The sequence below is a fragment of the Eubalaena glacialis genome, chromosome 13 (assembly GCF_028564815.1).
Source record: "Eubalaena glacialis isolate mEubGla1 chromosome 13, mEubGla1.1.hap2.+ XY, whole genome shotgun sequence".
Classification (NCBI taxonomy): domain Eukaryota; kingdom Metazoa; phylum Chordata; class Mammalia; order Artiodactyla; family Balaenidae; genus Eubalaena; species Eubalaena glacialis.
Genome location: NC_083728.1, coordinates 93,020,572 through 93,039,632, shown reverse-complemented (window position 1 = coordinate 93,039,632; position 19,061 = coordinate 93,020,572). Strand labels below are relative to the sequence as shown.

At 51.4% G+C, this 19,061-nt stretch overlaps 1 protein-coding gene across 1 annotated transcript; it reads left to right on the top strand.

Moving 5' to 3' along the window:
* Positions 1-531: 531 nt before the first annotated feature.
* Positions 532-18,567, top strand: AMZ1 (archaelysin family metallopeptidase 1). Its single transcript, XM_061209408.1, has 6 exons — positions 532-835; positions 1,836-2,003; positions 11,774-11,902; positions 12,231-12,376; positions 13,023-13,199; positions 18,025-18,567. The coding sequence occupies exons 1-6, from the start codon at positions 532-534 to the stop codon at positions 18,565-18,567; spliced, it is 1,467 nt and encodes a 488-aa protein (XP_061065391.1).
* The last annotated feature ends 494 nt before the right edge of the window (positions 18,568-19,061 follow it).

The window sequence follows — 19,061 nt, the reverse complement described above, 5'->3', positions numbered from 1 at the left end:
TTGGCGGGTGCTCAGCACAAGGGTGGGGGGTCTCACTGCCAGCGCGCCCTCCCTCCTGAGGGCTGGGAAGGGGCGCGTCCACGCTGTCCTCACCAGGGTTCCATGGAAACCGCATCCCTGCTTCGGGGGAGGGCGGACGCTTCCCCACACTTGGTGCTGGTTAAAGACCCGGCCCCCGAGAAGAGGGGAAAACGGCATTTCTGGCCTGGCCGGGTGCAGGTGCCGTGTCCTGGGGGTGCGTTCCTCCCCACAGAGCCCCTTCCACGGGCCTGAGAGGACGGCCGGAGGCTCAGCCGGGCGTTCCCCTGCAGGTGCCGACGGGCCGGAGGGTGTCCGAGCCGCTTGCTGCTGCCGAGGAGGCCCAACGCCAGGCAGAGCTGGGCCTCGCGGGCTCTTGGCCTCTGGTCCACGTGCCGGGAGCCCACGTGGCCGCTGCACTCGGCCCGAGGGAAGGCCGTGCACGAGCTGGTGGCCAGGCCCTGGGCGGTGCATGGGCGGCCGCGGGGCCTCCCCAGCGTGGCCAGGCCCGTCATGCTGCAGTGCCGGCCGGCCCAGGAGTTCAGCTTCGGCCCCCGGGCCCTGAAGGATGCGCTGCTGTCCACCGACCCGGCCCTGCGGCAGCTCTACACGTCCGCCTTCTCCCCAGCCGAGAGGCTCTTCCTGGCTGAGGCCTACAACCCCCGGAGGACGTTCTTCTGCACGCTGCTCATCCGCACGGCCTTCGACTGGCTCCTCAGCCGCCCCGAGGCTCCCGAGGACTTCGAGACCTTCCACGCTGCCCTGGCGCCCCGGAAGCAGAGCCTGGCTCGGAAGCACATTTACCTGCAGCCCATAGGTACCTGCAGCCCATGCATACCTGCAGCCCGTGGGTACCTGCAGCCCGTGGGTACCGGCGGGCATGGGCATGGACCCCGTGGGGCAGCAAGTGGTGATGAGCTGGGGGGTGGCATCCTGGGGCCATCAGGACACCCCGGGCGGGGGGACGAGGGCCTAGATCTAGCATGAGGTGGGGATGTCTGTGCCTGGACCCCAGGCAGGACCTGATATGAAGGGGGATGTGCTGGTGTGCTTGGGATTCGGGGGTGAGACTCAGCTCTCCGCCCGCCCCAGCTCCACACTGTTCAGAAAGCCCAGGGCCCTGGGACCCTTTGGGCAGCATCACTGCCCTGTTCTACCCGCAGGTGCCGCCTCATCCGCGTGTGCCATCCTGGCCCCATCTGTTGAAGGCAGCGCTGTCCTAGGCACTGTACTGGCTGCTTCCTCTGTGGTGTGGGGTGCTGGGGTCAGGGTCACCCCACTTCATCGGTGAGGACACTGAGGCTGGGAGGGGTCACTTGACCTGCCCGAGTCACAGAGCTGGTGGTTGGCAGAGGCAGAGGATTTGACCCCAGTGCCCGGCTCTTAACCCCGAGGCTGTACTTGGAGACACTGGCAGGGCCTGGTGGGGACTCGGGGACTCCTGCGTGGTCCTCCAGCGCTCAGACTGGGGACATCAGGTGTGAGGGGCTGTGCGTGGACCAAGGGCCGAGATGGCTTGGCCAGGCTCTCCGGGGCTTGCTGGCCAGGTGCTGGGGATGAGGAGGCGGGCCACTGGCTCTGCGTGCCAAGGCAGGCCTTGCCCCACGCAGGCTCATTGCCCACCCCTCCTGCCCCTGAGGACCAGAGGCCTGCAGGCACCCCTCCTGCTCCATCTCCCGCTGGCCTGGGGACGCTGCAGCCGCTTTCTCGCAGGCCTCCCGGCTTCCAGCCTTGGTCCGTGTCCAGGGTGCTGGGCACAGGCAGATGGGGGCTCCGAGGAGCGGGCAGGGGGCCTGATGGCACTGCTCCGCCCCCAGATCTGAGCGAGGGGCCGGCAGGCGGCGCGCTTCTGGACCAGCTGCGGAGCTGCACAGAGGCCTTCTTCCTGGGCCTGCAGGTCAGGTGCCTGCCATCGGTGGCCGCCGCGTCTATCCACTGCTCATCACGCCCCAGTCAGGACTCGGACAGGCTCCAGCTCCACACAGGTGAGTTCGTGCGGTGTGGGCACAGGTCAGGCCAGCGCAAGGGCAGGCCTCCGCCGCTTGGCAAAAAGCCCTTTTTGGAGGCAAAAGGTGGGAGGGAGGAGCCTAGGAGAAGGAAGGAATCCCCCTGCTATTCTTGGGGGAGGGAATATCTATTTCCCAGCCTTTAGAAAAGGAAGACTGAGGCAAGGGTTCCCTTCCCCGCTCAGAAGTGTGTGGAGACTGGACCACACAGCCCAGTGTCCACCGGAAAACTCAAGGGCACACAGAGCAGGTGCCGCAGCCTTCTAAGGCCCCTCTAGCTTTTTGTCTTTACAAAGCTCTCTGACCCCATGATTCCCCAGGGGGTCACTGGCAGCTGGAGAATGAGGCTGGGTTGAGAGGCATAGATGAACTGGGGGCTCTCAGATGTACAGGAGACCCAGACTCAAGTTTAGGGAGGTCCCCAAGAAGGGGCTGGGGCTCTGTCTCTGGCTGATGTTGGGTCTGGGATGAGTGGACTGATGTCTTCCATTAGCTGTGGGAAATTCTCAGCCATTATCTTTCTTCCAATACTGCCTCTGCCTCGTTCTTTCCCCTACTGAGGACTCCAATGGGATGCATGTTTATCCTCCTCACTCTCTTCTCCTTTCCTTGTATTTCATCCCAGTTTTATTCTCACCCTCCAGTTTACTAATTCTATCTCTAGCTGCACCTAATATGCTATTAAACCCATAGATAGAGTTCCAAATTTCAGTTATATTTTTTAGTTCTATAGTTTTTAGTGGATTCTTTTTCAAATTAGCAGTGTCACTTTTTAAAAATTTTATGGAAGTATAATTGCTGTACAATATTATATAAGTTACAGGCGTACAATATAGTGATTCATAATTTTTAAAGGTTATACTCCATTTATAGTTATAAAATATTGGCTGTATTTGCTGTGTTGTACAATATATCCTTGTAGCTTATTTTACACCTAATAGTTTGTACCTCTTACTCCCCTCCCCCTATATTGCCCCTCCTCCCTTCCCTCTCCCCACTGGTAACCACCAGTTTGTTCTCTATATTGGTGAGTGTGTTTCTTTTTGTTATATTCACTAGTTTGTTGTTATTTTTTTAGATTCCACATATAAGTGATATCATACAGTATTTGTCTTTCTCTGACTCATTTCACTTAGCAAAATGCTCTCCAAGTCCATCCATGTTGCTGCAAATGGCAATATTTAATTCTTGTTTATGGCTGAGTAGTATTCCATTGTGTATATATACATATATATATATATACATATATATATATATATATGTATATATACCACATCTTCTTTATCCCTTCATCTGTCGATGGACATTTAGGTTGCTTCCATATCTTGGAAGCTGTAAATAATGCTGCTATAAACGTTGGGCCTCATGTTTTGGTTTTTTTTGGATATATACCCAGGAGTGGGATTGCTGGATCATATGGTAGCTCTATTTTTAGCTTTTTGAGAAACCTCCATACTGTTTTCCACAGTGGCTGCACCAGTTTACATTCTCACCAACAGTGTACGAGGGTTCCCTTTTCTCCACATCCTAGACAACATTTGTTATTTGTGTTCTTTTTGATGATGGCCATTCTGTGAGGTGTGAGGTGATACCTCATTGTGGTTTTGATTTGCATTTCCCTGATGATTAGTGATATTGAGCATCTTTTCATGTGCCTGTTGGTCATCTCCATTTCCTCTTTGGAAAAATGTCTATTCAGTTCTTCTGCCTATTTTTTAATCAGATTGTTTGTTTTTTTGATGTTGAGTTGTATGACTTGTTTATATATTTTGGACATTAACCCCTATTGGTCATATCATTTGCAAATATTTTCTCCCATTCTGTAGGTTGTCTTTTCATTTTGTCAATGGTTTCCTTTGCTGAGCAAAAGCTTTTAAGTTTAATTAGTCCCCGTTTGTTTATTTTTCCTTTTTTTTGTTTCAGGAGACGGATCCAAAAAAATATTGCTACAATTTCTGTCAAAGAGTGTTCTGTCTATGTTTTCCTCTAGGAGTTTTACAGCATCCAGTCTTACATTTAGGTCTTTAATCCATTTCGAGTTTATTTTTGTATATGGTGTTAGAGAATGTTCTAATTTCATTCTTTACATGTAGCCGTCCAGCTTTCCCAGCACCACTTATTGAAGAGACTGTCTTTTCTCCATTGTATATTCTTGCCTCCTTTGTCATAGATTAATTGACCGTAAGTACATGGGTTTATTTCTGGGCTTTCTATCTTGTATCATTGATCTTTATTTCTGTTTTTGTGCCAGTACCATACTGTTTTTTTTTGTTTTTATTTATTTATTTATTTATTTATTTATTTTTGGCTGCATTGGGTCTTTGTTGCCGCGCACGGGCTTTCTCTGTTTGTGGCACGCGGGGGCCACTCTTCGCTGCGGTGCGTGTGCTTCTCACTGTGGTGGCTTCTCTTGTTGCGGAGCACAGGCTTTAGGCATATGGGCTTCAGCAGTTGTGGCACACAGGCTCAGTAGTTGTGGCTCGCAGGCTCTAGAGTGCAGTCTCAGTAGTTGTGGCACACGGGCTTAGTTGCTCTGCGGCATGTGGGATCTTCCCAGACCAGAGCTCAAACCTGTGGTCCCCTGCACTGGCAGGCGGATTCTTAACCACTGCACCACCAGGGAAGTCCCCCATACTGTTTTGATTACTGTAGCTTTGTAATACAGCCTGAATTCAGGGAGTGTGATACCTCCAGCTCTGTTTTTCTTTCTCAAGATTGCTTTGGCTGTTCGGGGTCTTTTTTGTTTCCATATAAATTCTAAAATTATTTGTTCCAGTACTGTGAAAAAAATGCCATTGGTAATTTGATAGGGATTGCTTTGAATCTGTAGATTGCTTTGGGTAGTATGGTCATTTTAACAATATTGATTTTTCCAATCCAAGAACATGGTTATATCTTTCCATCTGTTTGTGTCATCTTCAATTTCTTTCATCAGTGCCTTTTTTGTTCTTCCAAAAGAGAGACAAAGTAGAAACACTTTGCATTCTTTTCAATACGAACAGCAAGATATTGATACCAAAATTTTACAGACATTATTATTAAGGAAAATTGGAAACCAATTTCTCATATAATAAGAACTCTAATATAAAATATTAGCAAATCAAATCTAGAAATATGTAAAATACATTACAACTCACTTGTATTTATTCCAGGAACATGAGGGTAGTTTAACATTTATTTATTTATTTTTATTTTTGGCTTCATTATTCTCTCACTGTTTTTTTTTTTTTTTAATTGAAGTATAGTTGATTTACAATGTTGTGTTAGTTTCAGGTATACAACAAAGTGATTCATTTATGCATACATATATATCTAATTTTTTCAGATTCTTTTTCCTTATAAGCTATTACAAAATATTGAGTATAGTTCTCTGTGCTATACAGCAGGTCCTTTTTGGTTACTTACTTTATATATAGTAGTGTGTATATGTTAATCTCAAACTCCTAATTTATCCCTCCCCCACTTCCCCTTTGGTAACCATAAGTTTGTTTTCTATGTTTCTGTTTTGTATATAAGTTCATTTGTTTCATTTTTTTTTTAAGATTCCACATATAAGCAATATCATATGATATTTGTCTTTCTCTGACTTACTTCACTTAGTATGATAATCTGTAGGTCCATCCATGTTGCTGAAATGGTATTATTTCATTCTTTCTTAGGCTGAATAATATTCCATGTATGAATATACCACATCTTCTTTATCCATTCATCTGTTGATGGACATTTAGGTTGCTTCCATGTCTTGGCTATTGTAAGTAGTGCTGCAATGAACAGTGGAGTGCGTGTATCCTTTCAAATTATGGTTTTCTCTGGATACATGCCCAGGAGTGGGAATGTAGGATCATATGATAGCTCTATTTTTAGTTTTTTAAGGAACCTCCATGTTGTTTTCCATAGGAGCTGCACCAGTTTACATTCCCACCAACAGTGAAGGGGGGTTCCTTTTTCTTCACATCCTCTCCAGCATTTATTATTTGTAGACTTTTTGATGATGGCCATTCTGACTGGTGAGGTGATACCTCATTGTAGTTTTGATTTGCGTTTCTGTAATAATTAGTGATGTTGAGCATCTTTTCATGTGCCTTTTGGCAATCTGTATGTTTTCTTTGGAGAAATGTCTATTTAGATCTTCTGCCCATTTTTCGATTGGGTTGTTCTTTTTTTTTTTTATATTGAGCTCTATGAACTATTTGTGTGAACTATTTGGAGATTAATGTCTTGTCAGTTGCATAATTTGCAAATATTTTCTCCCATTCTGTAGGTTGTCTTTTGTTTTGTTTATGGTTTTCTTTGCTGTGCAAAACTTTTAAGTTTAATTAGGTCCTGTTTGTTTATTTTTGCTTTTGTTTTCTTTGCCTTAGGAGACAGATCCCAAAAAATACTGCTATGATTTATGCTTTCCTCTAGGAATTCTATAGTATCTGTTCTTACATTTTGGTTTTTTTGTTAGAACCATGCTGTTTTGATTACTGTAGCTTTGTAGTATAGTCTGAAGTCAGGGAGCCTGATTCCTCCAGCTCTGTTTTTCTTTCGCAAGATTGCTTTGGCTGTTTGGGGTCTTTCGTGTTTCCATAAAAATTAAAAAAATTTTTTCTAGTTCTGTGAAATGTCTTTGGTAATTTGATAGGGATTGCATTGAATCTGTAGGCTGCTTTGGGTAGTATGGTCATTTTGACAATATCGATTTTTCTGATCCAAGAACATGGTATGTTTTTCTGTCTGTGTCATCTTTGATGTCTTTCATCAGCATCTTATAGTTTTCAGAGTATAGGTCTTTTGCCTCCTTAGGTAGGTTTATTCCTAGGTATTTTATTCTTTTTGATGCGATGGCAAATGGGATTGTTTCCTTAATTTCTCTTTCTGAGCTTTCATTGTTAGTGTATAGGAATGCAACAGATTTTTGTGTATGGTTCTTTGTATTTCTGTGGTGTCGGTTGTAACTTCTTTTTCATTTCTAATTTTATCGATCTGGGCACTCTCCCTTTTTTTCTTGATGAGTCTGGCTAAAGGTTTATCAATTTTGTGCAGGCTTCTGGTGGGAGTGGCTGGTGCCTGCCCACTGGTGGATGGAGCTGGGTCCTGGCCCTCTGGTGAGCAGGGCCGTGTCAAGGGGTGTGTCTAGAGGTGGCCGTGGACGCAGGAAGTCTTTGGAAGCTGGTTTGCTGATGGGTGGGTTGTGTTCTCGCCCTGTTGGTTGTTTTTCCTGAGGCGCCCCAACTCTGGAGCATGTTGATGGGTGGGGCCAGGTCTTGGTGCTAACATGGCGGCCTCCAGGAGGGCTCACACTGATGAACATCCCCCAGTATCTCCACCACCAGTGTCCTTGGACCCACAGTGAGTCATAGCTGCCCCCGGCCTCCCCAGGAAACCCTCCAAGACCATCAGGTTGGCCTGGCCCAGGTTCCTATGAAGTCACTGCTTTTGCCCTGGGTCCTGGTGCACACAAGACCTTGTGTGCATCCTCCAAGAGAGGAAGGAGTCTCTGTTTCCCCAGTCCTGTGGAGCTCCTGCACTCAAGCCCCACTGGCCTTCAAAGCCAAATGCTCTGGAGGCTCCTCCTCCTGATGCCTGACCCCTAGGCTGGGGAGCCTGGTGTGGGGCTCAGAACTCTCACTGCTGTGGGAGAACTTCTGTGATACAATTGTTCTCCAGTCTGCGGGTCACCCACCTGTGGGGTATGGGATTTGATTATATTGTGAATGTGCTCCTTCTACTGTCTCTTTGGGTTTCTTTTTTATGTCTTTGGATGTGGAATATCTTTTTTGGTAGGTTCCAGTCTTTTTTACTGATGGTCGTTCAGCAGTTGGTTGTGATTTCTTGGTGTGCTTGTGAGAGGTGAGCTCAAGGTCCTTCTACTCTGTCATCTTGTCCCAGGATCTTTCATCAGTGTCTTATAGTTTTCCGAGTACAGGTTTTTTGCCTCCTTAGGTAGGTTTATTCCTAGGTATTTTATTCTTTTTGATGCAGCAGTGTCACTTTTTTTATTAATTTTTAAATATTTATTTATTTATTTATTTGGTTGTGCCGGGTCTTAGTTGCAGCAGGTGGGCTCCTTAGTTGCGGCTTGAGGGCTCCTTAGTTGCAGCACGCGGGCTCCTTAGTTGTGGCATGTGAACTCTTAGTTGCGGCATGCATGTGGGATCTAGTTCCCTGGCCAGGGATGGAACCTGGGCCCCCTGCATTGGGGGCTCAGAGTCTTAACCACTGGACTGCCAGGGAAGTCCCAGTGTCACTTTTCTCATCATTCCCAATTCCCGGCTAAAATTACATTTAGCATTTATATCTATGAGCATAGTTGCTCTATAATCTGTGTCTGTGAGTCCAGCATTTGGAGCGCCCATGTTGCTTTTTGTGCTATTTCTGCTAATTCTGTCTTGGTTATTTTGCCTCATTGTGTGTCTTATTTTTGATTGTTAGCTGGACGTCTTATGTGAAAAATTAGTTTAACTTTTAGAAGAATTTGTGGCCCAGGATGATGTAGTTTTTCTGCAGAGAGGATTTTATTTCTCCTTGGCCAGGTATCTAAGGGAGCGGACGGTCTGGGCCACCCTGATGACCCCAGGAGTACAGCCTTCCTCTCCCCGGGTGCGGCCCTTTGGGGTTGCAGGCAGAGCAGGGGCTGTGTCATCAGGGTCACCTTCCCATCCCCTGTCTCAGAAACAGCTCAGCTCCATCTCTTGGGATTCTAATCTTCTCCCTGTTTCTAGTTTCTCATTAGGTCTCTGATGTTTTAAAAGTCCTGTTTATTGAGGCATAATTTACATATAGAGAAATTATTCTTTCTGGGTGTAACTGTTCTGAGTCCTGACACACACACACATCACATAGCCATCACCATAAGAGTGTGTCGAACAGCTTGCCTCGCCCCCCAAGCCTTCCTCCATGCCCCCCTGTAGCCACCCGTCCCCCGCCTTCAATGCCTTAAGAAGCTGTTCTTCGTGTTTCACTCGGCTTGTTTGGTTATCTCTCAGTGGCAGGTAGTGTGCTGTTACAGCTGGTGTTGAGTTTCTGGGGCTGGCAGGGACTACTGGCCGGGTGGGTGCCGTCCCAGTGGTGGCATGCCCCCTTCTCTGTCCCAGACTGCAGCCTCGGTCCCTCGCTGGGCACAGCCCTCCCCCGCCCCCGAGGGTCTGAGCGGGGCCCGAGGAGCAATGGCCGGCCTGGGACCCACCCCTCCTGCCCCGGGCGGCGCCATCACGCCTGCTGTTGCTTCCGCCGACTCGGGGGAAACCCAGCACCTGTCCAGCTGCCCCAGGGGCTGTGGTGCCGGGGTCCGGGTGTCCATCTCTCCCCGCCCCTAGGCTTCGTGGGCCACCGGGAAAGAAGGGGGCCCGGGAGGGCTCAGCAAGCAGGTGGCGTGCAGAGGCTATGAGAGGTTGGATTCCCGTGGTCAGATTACGTGGTTTAGATGGCTGTGTTCGTATCCTGCGGCCGCTGTAACGAAGCACCACAAACTGGTGGCTTAAAACAGCAGAAGTGTGTTATCTCACGGTCCGGAGACCAGAATTCTGAGACCAAGGTGTTGGCCGGTCCCGTTCCCGCTGAACGCTCCGGGGGACCCTTCCTCACCTCCTCCACCCCTGGTGGCGGCCGGCGGTCCTTCGTCCAGCCTCAGCCTCCATCATCATGTAGCTTGTGTCGCTTCTCCTCTTAGAAGGACCCCAGGCAAATTGCATTAGGCCCACCCTTCTGACCTCACCTTAACTTGATTACATCTGCAAACCCTGTCCCCGAGTAAGGTCACATTTCACGTACCGGGCATTACGACTTCCACATTATCTTTCTGTGGAGACACAGTTCAACCGGCAACAATCATCACTGTCAGTGTCACCTTAAGAGCTAACATTCGTTGGCCTCTCCTCCAAGGTCTCAGCCACTCGTCCCAAGGTCACACCTGGACCTGGGCTGTCCGGACAGCAGCCGCTGGCCACATGTGGCTACTGAACACACAGACGCACACCCACATTGAAGACTCAGCATGAAAAACTACGTAAACAATCCTACTGACTTTTTAATACTTGATGACACGTTAAGATTTTGGATATGTTAGGTTAAAATACGTATATTATTAAAATCAATTTGATGTTTTAATTTACTTTAAAATTAGTAAAACTTAAAACTCAGTCACACATGCGGGACACACTGTGTTTCTACGGACAGCGCTGGGCTAGGCCTTGTCATGACCCACGACTGTGCCATCTCTGCAGCGGGGCTTTCAAGCATCTCACTCTCAACGCCCCCCCGACATTTCCCGCCGTCTCTCCAGTTTCCTGCTAACGGTTCCTTGATCATCAGGTACAACCCGCTGGTCCTTCCCCCGTCTCACTGTCTGGATCTGCTTCCTGCCCTGACTTCTACCCTCCCGGCTCGGCCACCCTCTTCCCCTCCTGTCCACACCTGGGTAAATCTGACTCCTGTCTCCCCGGCAGCTGGACGCGACTGGAGAAAAACACACCCTACGGTGGTCCCCTCCGGTGGTCCCCTCAATGCACGACTGTAGGCCCGAGGGGTCCTGGGTAGTGCCCGGCGCCCCGGACCCTCAGGTCTTCTCCTTCCTCTTCTTCCTGACAACGACCTTGCTTTTTTTTTGCTGAGGAAATACAGACAAAGGGGGACTGCCAAGCGTCCCTCACGGCGGCTCCCCGCCTGCTGCATCCGTGCTCCCCGTCGCGGACTGTTGGCCTAGCTGCCCTTCACGGACTGCCCGAGCCCTCCGCCCCCGGCCCTCGCCTGCTCCCACCCCCGCAGCAGCTCTCCCCGCCGTCCCCAATCGGATGGACAAGCTGCTGCTTCTTCTCCCATCTTAACACGCTCTCTGGCCCGCTGTGCCCCTCCAGCCGCCACCCTGCTTCTCAGCTCCTTTCTGTAGCCACACCCCTTGGAAAAGGTCTTTGTCTCCTGGTTGTATCACCTCCCCTCTCGCTCCGATCACTCTGAGACCCTCTCCTGGTCGTGGACCTCGCAGCCGCTCTGCCTGTTCCCTCGGGGCTCCTTCACACCCCGCCGGCCCCGGGCTCCCTCCCCCCGCCTCAGCCGCGTGTCTACACCCGCGCTCCTGGGAGCTGCTGTAACCAGTGACTTAGCAGCTTAAACGACACTCGTTCTCTTACAGTTCTGAGGATGGAAGTCTCCCAGGACTAAAATCCAGGCACCGGCAGGGCTGGCTCCTTCGGAAGGCTCCGGGGAGACCCCGTTTCCTGGCCTTGCAGCCCCTCCTCCTCCAGAGCCGGCGCTGTGGCCCCTTCAGCTCTCTCTGACCCTCCTGCCTCCTCTCGTGAGGACCCTGGTGATTCCATCGGGTCCAGCTGGGTAATCCAGAATCACCTTCCCACTGGGAGACCTTTAATTTAATCACATCCGCTCGCTTCTGCCAGGTGAGGAACACACGCACAGGTCCTGGGGATGAGATGCCACGTCTTTGGGGCCACCAGTCAGCTGCCCGAGGCTGCAACGGCTCTTCCCGCCAACACCGGTCTCGTTGGCCCGGCGGCCTTTCTGGTGTCCCCACTTGGACTACCCTGTCCCAACCTGAGCTCTTTCTTTCCCCCGAGGCCCAGGCCCGTAGCGCCGCTTCACGTGGTGCAGCTTGGCTGCTGAGTTTTCGGCCTCGGTCTGAGTTTTTCATGGACTGTCACTAGCTTGCGTCCGACTGTGGGACGAGCTGGTCCCAGGCAGAGGACGAGGGGGATGGGCCCGGAGAGGGGGGCCCAGCCACCTCCTCACTGCCCCCTCTGGCCGTGTCCCCGCAGACGGCATCCTGTCTTTCCTGAAGAGCAGCAAGCCGGGCGATGCGTTGTGCGTGCTGGGCCTCACGCTGTCCGACCTGTACCCCCGCGAGGCCTGGACCTTCACCTTCGGCACGTTCCTTCCAGGGCATGGTGAGCCGGCACCTGGGGGCCTCCTGCCTCAGCCCTGAGGCTTGGGTACAGGGCCTGGAACACGTGGGGACATCAGCCCCCTCGCTGTTTCTCCCAGAACCCCTCCTGGGGGAGAGGATGGGCATATATGGAAATGCTCTCTTGAACCTGCAGACCCAGTTCTCGCCCCTCCTGGGCCAGGGGCTGTCTGCCTCGGGGCCGCCTTCATGGGGACGCGCTGGCAGGGCAGGGCCTTTAGGACCTGTGCATCCTGAGGAGGGTGGCTTTGCCCGTGGGCTCCCTGAGCTGAGGCCACTCCTGGTGCCCCCGATTCTCTGCCTCTCCCCAGAAGTGGGCGTCTGCAGCTTTGCGCGGTTCTCGGGGGAATCCCTGCAGCGGGGGCCCAGCACCCCTGACCCGGCCCCCGAGGCACCCCTGGAGGACAGAGGCCGGACCGTGTGCTTCAGCGCCCTGGGGATGGTCCAGTGCTGCAAGGTGGGTGTTGGGGTGCTGCCCAGGTGGCGGGAGAAGATGGGGGACAGGAAGAGGAGGGGTGCTGGGGGCTCTGGCGGGCTCCAGGAAGATGCTAGGTGTGGAATCAGAGAGAAGGGCGTGAGTGGACAGCCATCAAGCCCTCTGTGTCCAGGGGTCCCGGGGATCGGCGGGTGGCGGGCTCCAGGAAGACGCTAGGTGTGGAATCAGACAGAAGGGCGTGAGTGGACAGCCATCGAGCCCTGTGCATCCAGGGGTCCCGGGGATCGGCGGGTGGCGGGCTCCAGGAAGATGCTAGGTGTGGAATCAGAAGGGCGTGAGTGGACAGCCATTGAGCCCCCCGTCCAGCCAGTCACGCTGTCCAGTCCTCACAGTGCTGAGGACCATCCTTCGCTTCAGGGACTGTGGCCACTAAGGCTCAGAAACGCCAAGTGCTTTGTCCAAGGTCACACAGCTCTCAAGCGGCAGCGTTGGGACTTGAGCCCTCGTCTGTCTGACACCCAAACCTCCATGCTCTGAGGCCCCCAGAGCTGACCACTCCAGCTTGCCTTTCTCCCTGGAGCCCAGAGTAGCCCCCGCACCCAGGGGTCCCGGGGATCGGCGGGTGGTGGGCTCCAGGATGCAAGGCGGTGGGGACCTTCTCCCTCAGGTCACGTGCCACGAGCTCTGCCACCTCCTGGGCCTGGGGAACTGCCGCTGGCTCCGCTGCCTCATGCAGGGCGCCCTCAGCCTGGACGAGGCCCTGCGGCGGCCCCCGGACCTCTGCCCCATCTGCCTGCGGAAGCTGCAGCACGTCCTGGGCTTCAAGCTCGTGGACAGGTACAAGGTGAGCCGCGGGGAGGGGGAGGGGTGAACAGGTCTGCGGATCTCGTGGGTCTGGCTGAGTCCTCCGCCAGGCGCCTGGCCCAGTGCTGGTGGCTGTCACCACAGGGGCGCACGGCTTTTATTTCCCAGGCAACCCTAAGCAGAGCCGGTCTTTACCGGCCACTGACCGCGTACCAGACCCTGTCCTCGGGCTTCCGGTACTCGGGCCGGTTCTGGCATCACCAAGGGGGCTTCCCCAGCATCACTTTCTCCCTAATTGGCTCACAGCCCCTCCGGAGGAGGCGGCGGAAGCAGACTAACCAAGAATCACTGTGGAAAGACAGGCGCTGCTCTTAATCCGGCCCCGCCCTGCGCGGGGGCTGAGCCAGCGCGGCGATGCTGCCCTCTGCTGTCCGCACGAGGCACTGCCGGGGAGCAGGGCCCAAGAGGGACCCTAGGGAACCGGGTCCATTTGCTCCACTGCAGGGAGAAACCTTATCCTACGGGGAAGTTCGTCTGCAAACTCAGAAACTTTACTCTGAGTTCACAGTTCAAAGGCAGGTGGTGGTTATTTTCTCTTTTTAAAATTTTTTTATTATTTTTTAATTGAAGTATAGTTGATTTACAATGTTGTGTTGATTTCTGCTGTACAGCAAAGTGACTCAGTTATGCATATACATATATATACATTCTTTTGTGTATTCTTTTCCATTACGGTTTATCCCAGGATATTGGATATAGTTCTCTGTGCTATACAGTAGGACCTTGTTGTTTATCCGTTCTATATGTAATAGTTCCAAACTCCCCGTCCATCCCTCCCCCACCCCCTCCCCCTTGGCAACCACAAGTCTGTTCTCTACGTCTGTGAGTCTGTTTCTGTCTCATAGATATGTTCACTTGTGTCATTTTTTAGATTCCACATATAAGTGATATCATATGGTATTTGTCTTTCTCTGACTTACTTCACTTAGTATGATAATCTCTAGTTGCATCCATGTTGCTACAATTGGCATTATTTCATTCTTTTTTTTATGGCTGAGTAGTATTCCATTGTATATATGTACCACATCTTCTTTATCCATTCATCTGTCAATGGACATTTAGGTTGTTTCTATGTCTTGGCTTTTGTAAATAGTGCTGCTGTGAACGTAGGGGTGCATGTATCTTTTTGGATTAGAGTTTTGTCTGGATATATGCCCAGCAGTGGAATTGCTGGATCATATGGTAATTCTATTTTTAGTTTTCTGAAGAAGTTCCATACTGTTTTCCATAGTAGCTGCACCAGTTTACCTTCCCACCAACAGTGTAGGAGGGTTCCCTTTTCTCCACACCCTCCCATTTGTTATTTGTAGACTTTTTAATGATGGCCATTCTAACTGGTGTATGGTGGTACCTCCTTGTAGTTTTGATTTGCATTTCTCTAATAATTAGTGATGTTGAGCATCTTTTTATGTGCTTATTGACCATCTGTATGCCTTCTTAGGAGAAATGTCTATTTAGGTCTTCTGCCCAGTTTTTGATTGGGTGGTTTGTTTTTTTTTTGTTATTGTTTTATGAGCTGTTTGTATATTTTGGAGATTAAGCCCTTGTCGGTCGCCTCATTTGCAAAAACTTTCTCCCATTTCATAGGTTGTCTTTTCGTTTGGTTTATGGTTTCCTTTGCTGTGCAAAAGCTTGTAAGTTTGATTAGGTCCCATTTATTTATTTTTGTTTTTATTTCTATTGCCTTGGGAGACTGACCTAAGAAAACATTTGTATGATTTATGTCAGAGAATGTTTTGGCCATGCTCTCTTCTAGTTTTATGGTGTCATGTATTATGTTTAACTCTTTAAGCCCTTTTGAGTTTCTTTTTATGCATGGTATGAGGGTGTGTTCTAATGTCATTGATTTACATGCAGCTGTCCAACTTTCCCGGCACCACTTGCTGAAGAGGCTTTTTCCCATTTTATATTCTTGCCTCCTTTGTCGAAGATTAATTCACCTTAGGTGTGTGGGTTTATTTCTGGGCTCTCTATTCTGTTCCATTGATCCATATGTCTTTGTGCCAGTACCACACTGTTTCGATTACTGTAGCTTTGTAGTATTGTCTGAAGTCTGGGAGGGTTATGCCTCCTGCTTTCCCCCCCCGCCTCCCCCCCCCCCCAGGATTGCTTTGGCAATTCTGGGTCTTTTATGGTTCCATATAAATTTTTGGATTATTTGTTCTAGTTCTGTGAAAAATGTCGTGGGTAATTTGATAAGAATCACATTAAATCTGTAGATTGTTTTGGGTAGTGTTGCCATTTTAACAATATTAATTCTTCCAATCCAAATGCATGGGATAGCTTTCCATTTCTTTGAATCATCTTTAGTTTCCTTTATGGTAGTATTGCCATTTTAACAATATTAATTCTTCCAATCCAAATGCATGGGATATCTTTCCATTTCTTTGAATCATCTTTAGTTTCCTTTATGGTAGTATTGCCATTTTAACAATATTAATTCTTCCAATCCAAATGCATGGGATAGCTTTCCATTTCTTTGAATCATCTTTAGTTTCCTTTATGGTAGTATTGCCATTTTAACAATATTAATTCTTCCAATCCAAATGCATGGGATATCTTTCCATTTCTTTGAATCATCTTTAGTTTCCTTTATGGTAGTATTGCCATTTTAACAATATTAATTCTTCCAATCCAAATGCATGGGATATCTTTCCATTTCTTTGAATCATCTTTAGTTTCCTTTATTAATGTTTTATAGATCTCAGCATATAAGACTTTCACCTCCTTGGTCAGGTTTATTCCCAGGTATTTTAATTTTGTGGTGCAATTTTAAAAGGTATTGTTTTTTTTACATTCCCTTTCTGATATTTCATTGCTAGTGTAAAGAAATGCAACCAATTCTAGTAGTTTTTGTGTGGAGTCTTTAGGGTTTTCTATCTATAGTATCATGTCATCTACATATAGTGACAGTTTTACCTCTTCCCTTCCAGTTTGGATACCTTTTATTTCTTTTCCTTGTCTGATTGATTGCTGTGGCTAGGACTTCCAATACTATATTGAATAGAAGTGCTGTGAGTGGGCATCCTTGTCTTGTTCCAGATTTTAGTGGGAAGGCTTTCAGCTTTTCACCGTTGAGTATTATGTTGGCTGTGGGTTTGTCATAAATGGCTTTTATTATGTGGAGATATGTTCCCTCTCTACCCACTTTGGTAAGAGTTTTATCATAATGTTGAATTTCGTCAAATGCTTTTCTGCATTTATTGAGATGATCATGTGGTTTTTGTCTTCTTTTGTTAAAGTGGTGTATCACATTGATTGATTTGCATATATTGAACCATCCTTGTGAACTTGGGATGAATCCCACTTGGTCGTGGTGTATGAACTTTTTATTGTGTTGTTGGATTTGGTTTGCTAATGTTTTGTTGAGAATTTTTGCATCTATAGTCATCAAAGATATTGGCGTGTAATTTTCTTTTTTGGTGGTATCTTTGTTTCTGGTATCAGGGTGATGGTGGCTTCATAGAATGTCTTTGGGAGTGTTCCCTCCTCTTCAATCTTTTGGAAGAGTGGTAATTTCTTCTTTAAATCCACCTTTGGATGAAAATACCAAGTTAAAAAAGTTTTTTGTTCGAATGAAGGCATAGGCCCACCAACAAAACAGCTTGGGCTTAATTTTAAGACCCAAAGTTTTAAGCCAGACGCTTTAAGTGAATCTCGTTGTGTCTGAGGTTCTGGGAAGCCCGTCCTCCTCTTGGAGACGGTCAGCTTCTGGAGCCCACTGGGTCCGGGTGCTGGACTCGGGGGAGAGGCTCTCGGGCAGGCAGGAGTTTACGATTCGGTGCTTGTGGAGGGGTTGGCTCTGCGTTTCTAACGGGCTCCCAGGCTGCTGCTGGTCGGGGACCCCAGGCTGGGGACCCCTGGACACGGGGCTGGGCATGTCCAGGTCAGAGTTGCCTCCCGGCCTGGGTCTCCCCTGAATGTCTCTGGGGTAAAATAGCGCGTCGAGGGGCGCTGAGGAGGCGGCCTGCCTCGCTGGAGAGGGGACCCAGAGGCAGCGCACCCGTAGGGAGGTGCCCCTGCTGCCAACTGGCTGACGCCGCTCAGCAGGATGCGACGGGCGTGGGCGTCACCGTCACCGGAGCGCCTGCCCCACCAAGCGCAGGGCTGGGGACTTGGCTGTAAGCTGCCCATTATCCTTGTGTGCGTGTAAGGGGAAGCGGGGGCAGCTGCGGCCTGCAGAAGGTCTGGGGTTTCTCACCACTTCCTTTCTTGGGGTCTTGCTCGCCTATCGGACCCGAACTTTCAGGCCCTTTGTCCCCCTCCCCTGACGCGTGCTTTCCCGCGACTCCTAACCTCGAGGGGGGCACCCTGGGCCTGCTCTGGATCTGTTCCCATCAGTCAGCGGTGTGCTGGTAAGCGCCCTGTAAGGAAGAAGCCTCGATTGGGAGTATCTGCCGTTTCCATGGTGTAGACTCCACCACGGCCAGTTGTGAGCCATCACGGGAGGAAAGTGCGGAGGAGGTGGGCAGTAGCTGACCGCTGGCGTCTCCGATGCCCGGCTGCACCACGCGCCGAGGTGCTAGTGGGATGTAGGAAAACCATCATTCCCTTTGCTTTGAACGGAGTGTTAACAAGTCAGCTCAATTTATCCACGAATAACGGTCAGGCTTGCAAAGCTCCCGCAAGTTCGCTGTCTGTCTTTAGAGGCCCCATTCCGAGGGCCCCTGTGGCACCAGACTGCCACTCGCCCTGGGTCGTGGGCACAGTGGGGTCCCCTCGGGAGAGGGGCTGGGTCTCCTGGCGGCTCCCCGGCGAGGGAAGGGGCCGGACAGGCCGACTCAGCCCGCGTCTCTCCCTCGTAGAGACTGTACACCTGGACGCTAGCGGCGGCGGGGACGCGGCCTGGGCCGGCGGCGGGGGAGCCGTCCGTGTCGGAGGACACCCTGCCCTGCAGCGCGGACTCGGGCCTGTGCGGCGAGAGCGACTCGGAGCCGGGCAGCGGCCTGTCGGAGCCCCTGTCCCCCGACGCCTGGAGCCACGCCTTCCCCGCGGGCCCGGAGCTGGAGCCCGAGGACGGGCTGGGCTCCCTGGCGGCCGCGGAGAGTCCGGGGGAGGCGCTGGCGGAGCACGGGCGCTGGCTGGCGGCCTGCATCCAGGCCCTGGAGAGGGACGTGACCGAGGAGGAGCTGGCGCGCGTGGACGGCGCCGTGGACGCCCTGGCCCGCTGGGACCTGTTCACGGGGCGGCTCCCGGCCCCCCGGCAGGACCCGCCCTGCGGCCGAGACGGCGCGGGGCTGCGCCGGGTCCTGGGCGACAAGTTCTCCTCCCTCAGGCGGAAGCTGAGCGCTCGCAAACCGTCCAGGGCCGAGGCGTCCCCGCGGCGCCGGAAGGCGGAGGACAATTAGCACGGCCGGTGGGCTCGTCCGGCGCCTGCCTGTCCCCGGGGCGCTGCGGGCCCGGCAGCGGGCGGAAGGGACGGTGTCGGGAAGCGGAAGGCGATCCGTCTGCACGTGGCCCCCGCACCCCCGACCGCAGCCTCGCGACGCGGCCGGGGTGGGGGCCGGGGTCCCAGACACCCCGAGGGCCGCACCCGACCGCACGGAGCAGGTGCCGGGCAGGCGCCTGTCTCTCCTGCGGCCTGGGGCTCGGGGCTCTGCTACAGCGAACTCAGATTGCAAGGCCCCAAGGTGGGTCCTCCGCTCAAAGGGGGGGCAAAGGGGGTCTTGTTGCAATCTACAAGGTGCCCCCTCCCCCGACCCCAAGCCCATAGAAAGGGCCCCTTTCTGCGGCGCTAACCGCACTCTGACCCTTGGAACTTCGCGTGGGCGTCTCCCTGAAAGTTCCGGGTGGCCACCGCCTAGCAGACCGTGTGCCCAGAGATGTGCCACTTCTTCTGACA